The 9,799-nt window shown below is 47.0% G+C and overlaps 1 protein-coding gene across 1 annotated transcript in view; it reads right to left on the reverse strand.

The window, feature by feature from the left end:
- Window positions 1-7,604, reverse strand: part of LOC110534743 (rho GTPase-activating protein 7) — a 154,759-nt gene extending 147,155 nt beyond the window's left edge. Inside the window, exons 1-2 of the mRNA XM_036933929.1 lie at window positions 6,827-7,604; window positions 1,498-3,602 (exon numbers count right to left, since the gene is read on the reverse strand). Coding sequence (XP_036789824.1) covers window positions 1,498-3,579 — 2,082 coding nt within the window. The 5' untranslated portion in view covers window positions 3,580-3,602; window positions 6,827-7,604. The remainder of the gene's footprint in view (window positions 1-1,497; window positions 3,603-6,826) is intronic.
- Between the last annotated feature and the right edge of the window lie 2,195 nt (window positions 7,605-9,799).

The following is a 9,799-nucleotide window of genomic DNA, read 5'->3' on the forward strand; positions in this document are numbered from 1 at the left end:
TCTGAGGACAGTGACCTCACAGGCCTTGGGATGGTTTTGGCACTGAAAAATGCTACGCAAACATGAGATTTATGTTGAAGCAACGCCACATCAAGTCGAGAGGCATTATGCAATTTCACAGCCTTTTGACTACAGATTGCACTGGAGGACATCATCAGTGTCAACGCATTGGGCATCATCGTTTAGATGAGGACAGTTACAGACTACACCCATTACTCATTCAACAAGGCAATAAACCTCTCTCTCTTTAGAGACCATCAGGGACTACATACGTTTACAAAATGTCACATCTCTGACCACTAACTACGTAGGTGTTTCACCATGTGTATCGTGAAATGGCTTGATGTTGTGGCAAGGCGAGCGACAACCACAACAGCAAAGAGCACACAGTATGTTCTGGAAGGATCCTAGTACGTGGCATGAGTGTTGTGCTTGGGCGGAGTCCCTCTCCAATGTGCCTACTTAAAAACAAGGAGACTCGTAAATAGGCCTAACAACTCTGTAAATAAGGTTCTGTTGTGGTTGTTCGCTAAGGGCTAGCACTACAGCTAATAGTAGATTAGCCGTCTCAGGTATTTGATATTTGGTTGTTGCCATCAGGCTGGCACTACCGCTAACTATGTACTAACAGCCTTAGGTAGTTCCAGACAGGCTAGCACTTTGGATAATGGTGTATAAACAGTGCAAGGTATTTGGCAATTGACAGGGCGAGCTAGTACCGTGGATAATGGTGTAACAGTGCAAGGTATTTGACAGGCTAGCTAGCACTAAGGTTAATGGTGTATAAACAGTGTGTGAGGTATTTGGCTCAGTGCGGTTTGAGTCTCAGGGATGCTAAGCTAAGGCTGTTCTGGCTGCTGTAGCTACTGCCACCCAGCGCTGTGTGCAGGGGTGGACTGGGACCAGATATCGGCGCGGGCATTGAGGTCACCACACTAGACCATTTCTTTCTACATATTAGCCCAAAAATGTTTAGATCCACTGAGCCAAAGATGGTCCAGCCCATCTGGCATTTGCCAGAATTGCCCTATGGCCACTCCGTCTCTGGCTATGTGTTTCCAATGCCCTCACACACAACTTCCATGCCCTTATAGGACCTTGTTTTGCAGCAGGACATTGGGAAAGTGTAGAACATTTTACAGATCCCCAAATGTAGTCACAGATGGGTAGGCATGTGAAAGTGAAGTCATTGTTTTCCGAGAGGCACGCCAGGCACAGCGCGGGACATAGTGATTTGTGTGCTGGGCTTAACGTTCACCACCGCCCAATAACTGACAGTAAGATAGGGACTACATAGTGCAGTACTACTCAGCACACACTCATAAACAACAGCAAAATACGGAACATAGTGTGTGTACACACGGACACTTCCAGACACACTCGCACAGACTCCCCCTCACCCCCCCCCCCCCTCACCCCCCACACACACACACACACACACACACACACCAGCAAAGCCTGACCCCCATGCAACGGAGAACTGAATTTATAGCTTACCTTTCTAGCACGAAGTTTCACCACATGGTCCTCCCCCTTGTTATCCCCGCATTTGGCCTCTCTCTTCACGTCTGAAGCCTTGTCGCCAAGGTGAGTGTTGCCGTGGTTGCCTGGATGCGCTACTTCCTCAATAGCCTCCGTTACAGCTTGTGTATCACCGGGCCTGTCCTGTTCTTTCTGACCGCAGGCTGCCTCTAAAACAGGTGACTCACCTAATTGTTTAACAGGGGCTTGGTTGCCATGGCATCTCTCCAGCAAGGGCTCATTTTCCTCCTTAGGACACATTGGTTGACTGAGAGTGTCCATATTGGGCAGCCTGGCTGCTGGAGAGGTGGATATACCCATGACTGAAACCCCTTGTCTCCCCAGTGGGACTGAGTCGTCCTCTGCTTCGGATTGGTTAATCTCATGGATGGTGTCCAGCTTTGAGCCACCATCGCTGTGCTCTCCTTGGGCTGTTACAGCCGAGGTTAGTTCTTCGGAACACGTTGAATCTTTGGACCTCAATCCGCCACTCGTATTCTCCACTGTGAGGTCATCAGAATGCACCTGTATCATTGGATGATCCGTGTCCTCTACGGTAGTCCGTTCCTGTATTCCGTCCATTTTTGAACTTTCAAGATTCTGCTGTCCAGCTAATGGGCGTCTGTCCAGGTCATCAGAACGTTGCACTGTGACAGGCAAAGCATGCACAGACTCCACACTTGCCTTATCCTCAGGGGTTTTCTCCCTGCCCATTTCCAGAGCCCTTTCCTCTCCTTGGGACCCTTCCATCTCCACCATGTCAACATCCTCCTTTCTCAACACTGTCTGGTCCTGAGCTATTTCACAACCATCATTAGTCCTCATGCTATCATGCCGCTCTTGTTCTGTTTGTCTGCCGTCCACTGACACAGCATGTTGCACCCTCAGAATCTGGTCAAATTTATCACGGCTTTCATACATTTTCCTCTGAACATTCAATCCGTCAACACTATCCTCAGCCTTCCATTCTAAGGCTTTAATCATAACGTCTTCCCCCATAGCTTCCCCCTCCATAACGTCTGCAACAGGAGCCTCCAAGATCTCCACGTTAACATCTGATATTACATCACTATTGCACTCTGGTTTGTTTGAAGAATCCAAAATGGCCGCTGCCTGTATTACTCCTGTTCTTTTACCCGGGTCAGTAATGTTGCTTTCATCCAAGGTGGAGAGGTCCTCTCGTGGTTCAACTTCAGTATGAGGAGACTGGGTCTCTGTGTCCACTAAGGGTTCTGGAAGTCCAACCTGACCGTCTGTATGGTCGGCCATTGTCTCCAGGAGTTCTGCATGCCTGCCAGTTTTCTCATCAACAGAAAAGGCCAGTGAAAATCCATTGTCCGGACAGATAGAGACCCTTTGTCCTTCGTCAACAGAGACAGATTGAACAGTGATTGCAACACGGTCGTCAACAACGTTGGGATGCTCGTTATCATCGGTGCCATCCTCAATGTCATACTCATCCTCATGACTGTTGTCTGCAGTGCAGATGATGTTTGGCTTTGGCTGAAGAATCCCATTGCCCAGGTCACAGTGAGATTGGCTGCCAACTGAGTCCTCACCAGCGTCCGGCATTCCTCCAGGTTCAGACTCCGTCAGCCTCCCGGTGAGGTCATCATCATCAACAGTCACATCAGAGCCGTCTACCAGCTCAGCCTGGAACACAGGGACAACAGTTGAATCAAAGTCGCCTGCTGACATCACGTGCCCCGGCTCAGAGTGATCGCCGTTGTCCTCCACGTTGACTGAGGTCACAAACTCCAACGTGTGACCCGGCCCATTGTTGAGGCCATCGGGGCGTGGCCGGTGACAGCACTCCGGCATGGAGGCACATCGTTCCCTGCGCCCCTGCTTGGACCCCTCAGATGCCAGCCGAGGCCCGTCGCCACTGACGCCATGGCAACAGACCAGGTCCAGGTCGTCATAGCTGTACTGTAACCCGGAGCGGTGAGTCACGTGATCCTCCCAACTTCTTTTCCGTATGGCGACAAGCATGGTTGGCGGACTCCCACTGCTAACCATAGAGCCCTTTAAAGATGTAGAACCAAAATGGCGGACCATAAGGTGCAGTTCTATTGAGCTTCCTGTAAGAGAGAAAGAGAGGGGGTGGGAATCAGTTACTCAGGTTATCAGTTACTCAAGTTATGGGTTAGTCAGGTTATGGGTTACTCAGGTTATGAGTTACTCAGGTTATCAGTTACTCAGGTTATGGGATACTCAGGTTATGGGTTACTCAGGTTATCAGTTACTCAGGTTATCAGTTACTCAGGTTATGGGTTACTCAGGTTATGGGTTACTCAGGTTATGAGTTACTCAGGTTATCAGTTACTCAGGTTATGGGATACTCAGGTTATGGGTTACTCAGGTTATCAGTTACTCAGGTTATCAGTTACTTGGGTTATGGGATACTCAGGTTATGGGATATTCAGGTTATGGGATACTCAGGTTATGGGGTTAGCAAACTTTAGGAAGGAGCGATATTTTAAACTGAGTTGTCTGTGTATGCTGACATGGACCCAGGTTACTGCTATAGTTGTGAACCCAAGCTGACATGAACGCAGGTTACTGCTATAGTTGTGAACCCAAGCTGACATGGACCCAGGTTACTGCTATAGTTGTGAACCCAAGCTGACATGGACCCAGGTTACTGCTATAGTTGTGAACCCAAGCTGACATGAACGCAGGTTACTGCTATAGTTGTGAACCCAAGCTGACATGAACGCAGGTTACTGCTATAGTTGTGAACCCAAGCTGACATGAACGCAGGTTACTGCTATAGTTGTGAACCCAAGCTGACATGGACCCAGGTTACTGCTATAGTTGTGAACCCAAGCTGACATGGACCCAGGTTACTGCTATAGTTGTGAACCCAAGCTGACATGAACTGCTATAGTTATGAACCCCATGTCTTTTTGAATTTTTACCCCTTTTTTTCCCCAATTTTATGGTATCCAATTGTTGTAGTAGCTACTATCTTGTCTCATCGCTACAACTCCCGTACGGGCTCGGGAGAGACGAAGGTTGAAAGTCATACGTCCTCCGATACACAACCCAACCAGCAGCACTGCTTCTTAACACAGCACGCATCCAACCCGGAAGCCAGCCGCACCAATGTGTCGGAGGCTACACCGTGCACTGCGCCCGGCCCGCCACAGGAGTCGCTGGTGCGCGATGAGACAAGGACATCCCTACCGACCAAGCCCTCCCTAACACGGACGACGCTAGGCCAATTGTGCGTCGCCCCACGGACCTCCCGGTCGCGGCCGGTTACGACAGAGCCTGGGCGCGAACCCAGGGACTCTGATGGCACAGCTGGCGCTGCAGTACAGCACCCTTAACCACTGCGGCACCCGGGAGGCCATGAACCCCATGTCAAGCATACATGGAACAATCATGAACCTTACAGGATTTTAACATTACAAAACAGAATAGTGTAATACTGCAATGGCTACTATGAGCCAGTATAGAGCATCTTTCCACTTCTGGTAAACCAAGTTCTCAGACAGTGGTTTGCTTTTATTTTCTCACTATTATTAAAAGACATTTGCATCTGACTGGAAGTGTGCTGAGAGTTTTTCCAGTTTTTATTTTTTTACATGCGACTGGTGAAGAGAAAAGAGTTGCTAATTTCAACATTCCCAGACAAGACAGTGAACCCGAGTTCAAACTGTAAACATTGGACACACATTACACTGAGACAGTCCCTATCAAGCACTGTACAGATGTAGGATATTCATTTGAGACAGTTTTCTACATCAGGAAAATAACAGGAACAGGAAATGTGAATTATTATGTGGTTCATAATTCATTGATATCTTTGGAAGGGGTTGATACATTTTTCATGAGGGAAAATCAAGTCTGAAATCTCAAAGTGGAAATTACATACTTCAGAAGCCTTTTTAAACATCAAATACACTACAAGTTTTACATTTCCTGCAATGCAGGACAGTTCTCCTGGAACAGGGTGATCAGATTAATATCCTACATGTGTACACATTAAAGAGCTGGGAAGCCTCCATACATACCCTTTCACCTATGGCTAAACATTTTGGCAGAAGATTTCCACCATGAAGTCTAGTCAAGGATTATATGAGTATGACAGAAGAAGAGGACCAACAACGCCCCGGGGCAATTTGTCCACATCGGGGACGAGGTCGTCAAGAAACCACTGTGCCTCACATGACTCGAACCCATTCATAACAGAACTATTAGTGTGTCTCACCATCCAGCTTGTGAATGTGTCTGTGTGTGTTTGTGTGTCTCTTGCTGAGAGCCTCTGGATAGCCACATTCACTGTCTGGGAATGTCAGAGGGGAAGAGGCTGCCTGAAGGGCCTACATAATAAGCATAATAATAAATCCGGAACACAGTTTTTGTTTTTTGCCAAGTGGCTTAACCACTTCACTGAAATGTTAACCTTAACCCTAATCTTAAATAATTGTTTACTTTGATGGGACAATGTTGTTGGCCTCTGTCGTACCTCAGTGATGGAGGAGACAGGCAGAAAGGCAGACAGGCAGAGAGAGAGAGAGAAACAGACAGGGACATGCACACAGACAGACAGACAGCCTCCACTATGGAGCAGCACAGTAACATAAGCAACCATTCCTGTTAAAGAAGAAAGGTAATTGGCACCACTACGACAGAAGTGATAAGAAGGAAGGATTACAATGGAGGATTCTTTAAAACATTGTGTCAATCTATCAAAAGCTGATGAAGTTGACCATTAAACAAATAAAAGAAGCATATATTCCATAAATCATGTCACAATATAGTCTTTGCTTTATATTGGAGACAACAACAATTTGAAAGACTTCGGTTTGACATCCTATTTCCTATGTAGTGCACTACTTCTGACCAGGCCCCTAGGGATCTGGTAGTGCACTATATAGGGAATAGGGTGAAATTTGTAATCAACCAAATATCTGTGTATATTATTGCCAGCCGGCCGTTGTATGGTTCTCTGAAGACCCCCACTGACAGACGTAATGGAACGGTTGTGAAGGCGGTTGCTAGGAGATCATATCGCTCATCCACCATCTGCACTGAATGGGAAACACTTCCTACGTCTGTACATCTGTCCTCTGGCCTCAACAACTGGAGCATCAGATTACCATGTTAATCATCATCTCTTTTCAGGGACTGTTCATTTTGACTGCCTTGATCTTGGAGTGACGTTTGAGCTGTGAACATTCTATTACCAGTAGAAAAGGTGTGTGTGTGTGTATGCTTCTATTAGGGGGAAAGCTGCCAGAGGAAGCCTCAAAACACAATTCTAGTCAGACTCTAGACTCTAGTCGGTCTATACCTTAAGCATCCACAGGACTGCTGTTGGATGGAGGGTGACCCGGTGTGACTTCCTCCTCTGACGTCAACTGGCCCATGAGTTAGGGAGGGCACTGTGTACTTATTACAACTTCTCACACAGAAGTAAAATGTACTCAATTAGCGTAATCCGTGTGCCACTTCACACAACGTGCCTGGATGAGTTGCGTCACTGTCAATACTCCACCAGAATACAGAGGGGTACTGTCGCAGTCCCACACATAAGACTGAATAACAGAAGATAACAGAGGATAAACACTATGGGGTTGAAGAGTTAGCCATCCATCAAAGTCAGAGGACAGACAAATCCAATCCTACAAGCCTTTCTCAAGGAACGAATCCCCCTTTTCCTGAGATATCGGTCCTAATTCCCGGTTCCGAGGAATGCTCTCAGGGTTTGCGGATTCAAATCAAATCCATTGCTGACTTTACCCCTTTCTGGGAGCAGAGAGCAGGGAGCCCCCGGAGCCAACCGAAAATCCGGAGCACGGTACAAAGTCCAAAGATAGCTTGAGCTTCCATCTTGATCACATTAGGGGTTTCACTGACGCTGAACGACTGGAGAATGGGTGGGGTGGAATGGGGTGGAGTGGGGGGAGGGGGTTCTCTCACTCTCCTCCTCTCCCTCTGTCCAATCCCACCTCTTCTCTTCTCCGCCTCCTGGCTGGTTTGACAGGGAATCTTAGTCACATCCTATACACTGTCTTTCTCCCTGGTTCTCTCACAGCTCCTCCAAGGCTCTCCACGCCAACCAGATCCTCTCAGCTGTTTATCCTACTTTCTTACTCCTCCTTTCACAGAGTTAAGACAACTTCCTCTCAAATCACCCTCCCTCTCTCAAGTCACACTCTCTCTCTCTCTCTCTCTCTCTCTCTCTCTCTCTCTCTCTCACACACACACTCTATCTCCTTAAGCTGGGAAAGACTCCCTCCAGTTGGTTTTGATTAGTAACAGACAGACCACTGTGAAAACTCAGGCCTTGGGCCAAGTGAGATTGCAGTAATGTTTTGGCAGGGCTTTCTGAGAGGTTTTCTTTTTTCATATGTCACCCTGTAACTGTACAAGCATCCTTGCACAAACATCTCGACCTGCCCAAAAAAAGACATTAAAAAGCATGACTTGTTTACAGACATTCCTGGAGAATATGCCACTCTGTGCGAGAACTGCTAACTTCGCTGCCTACGAGCTGTGTGCCTTTTCTTTACAGGACACATCTGGGCAAAGTGGTAGTTTGACTTCAGAATCACTGTGTTTTTAGGAAGTCTTCAAAGCAAAACATCTCACCGCATTTTTGAGTGCCGACCATTCATTCCCTAATATAGACATGTCATTTGTTGGGAATGCTACCAACACTTGAAATACATAGGCTCTGATATCAGAGCTTCATGGTGAGAATATCTCAAGTGAAATCAAAAACGGCATCTCTTACCAAACCAAAAAACATGGGAACTCTCCGTTTAGTTGTTGTAACTTTGGGGGAGCTCTGTAGGCTGTAGTCCTGTAAAGCACTGAGGGGTTGTAAAAGGCAATTCAGAACTCCACACCCAGGCATGGTCTCCCCCCACCCTCTGTAAGGGTCTCACAGGCCCAATCAAGCCTGACTTACAACCAGGAGATATGGTCTTTGTGCTTCAACCCATCAGAATGAAAAGACCGACCATAGGAAATGTGTTTGTTTTACACACAGACTCTTACGGTCTCAGCTGGCTAACATACCTGTCATTCCAATTCCACCATTTCCATTCACAGTCCCTTGGTTCTTGATGATAACGTCTATGACTGTTTTCTGTTGGGTTTTAGAAGTATGGACCTGAGGGTAGCAGTTGCTATAGCAAAAACAGATAATGGAACAAGGGAAAAATGGACAACTCCCCCACCAACATCAACAAAAAACTATTTTCACCCTTGTGCCCCCTCTTCCTCTTCTGGGTCATCCAGATGGGAGTAGGGGAGGCTCTGGGGCCTGGGGGAGAACTTGACTCTGTTTTTTAGAACTCTCTGTGGGAAACTCAAGCTGTCCTATTTCTGACCCACCATTTTGGGTCTCAGGGGACACATAGGGTTCCCACTACATGGTTAAGCTGCAAAGTAAAAATGTACATTTATATAAACATACATGTATCTTTTTTTATCTTAATTTAAGTTTAGGGTTAGGCATAAAGTTAGCAGTGTGGTTAAGATTAAGGTTAAGGTTTAAAATCAGATTTTAGGCAGGGATTCTGACTTTGCAACTTGGTCAGACAGTGATGACAGACACACAGATGGTCGTGGATACAAGGTTAAATTTGTCGTCACAGCATGTGCTTGGTGCACTGGTCACAGGACCTAGCACTCATCACAGAGCTAGCGTGATGAATGTAATTAGCGTGTTGACGGTAACTAGTGTGGTGACGGTAACTAGCGTGTTGATGGTTACTAGCGTGGTTAAGGTAACTAGCGTGGTGACGGTAACTAGCGTGGTGACGTAACTAGCGTGGTGACGGTAACAAGCGTGGTGACGGTAACTAGCGTGGTGACGGTAACAAGCGTGGTGACGGTAACAAGCGTGGTGACGGTAACAAGCATGGTGACGGTAACTAGCATGGTGATGTAACTAGCGTGGTGATGTAACTAGCATGGTGATGGTAACTAGCGTGGTGACGTAACTAGCGTGGTGACGTAACTAGAGTGGTGATGTAACTAGCAAGATGATGGTAACTAGCGTGGTGATGTAACTAGCATGGTGATGGTAACTAGCGTGGTGACGTAACTAGCGTGGTGATGTAACTAGCATGGTGATGGTAACTAGCGTGGTGACGTAACTAGCGTGGTGATTTAACTAGCGTGGTGACGGTAACTAGCATGGTGATGGTAACTAGCGTGGTGATGTAACTAGCATGGTGATGGTAACTAGTGTGGTGACGTAACTAGCGTGGTGATGTAACTAGCAAGGTGATGGTAACTAGCGTGGTGATGT

This window comes from Oncorhynchus mykiss, chromosome 10 (assembly GCF_013265735.2).
Source record: "Oncorhynchus mykiss isolate Arlee chromosome 10, USDA_OmykA_1.1, whole genome shotgun sequence".
Taxonomy (NCBI): Eukaryota; Metazoa; Chordata; class Actinopteri; order Salmoniformes; family Salmonidae; genus Oncorhynchus; species Oncorhynchus mykiss.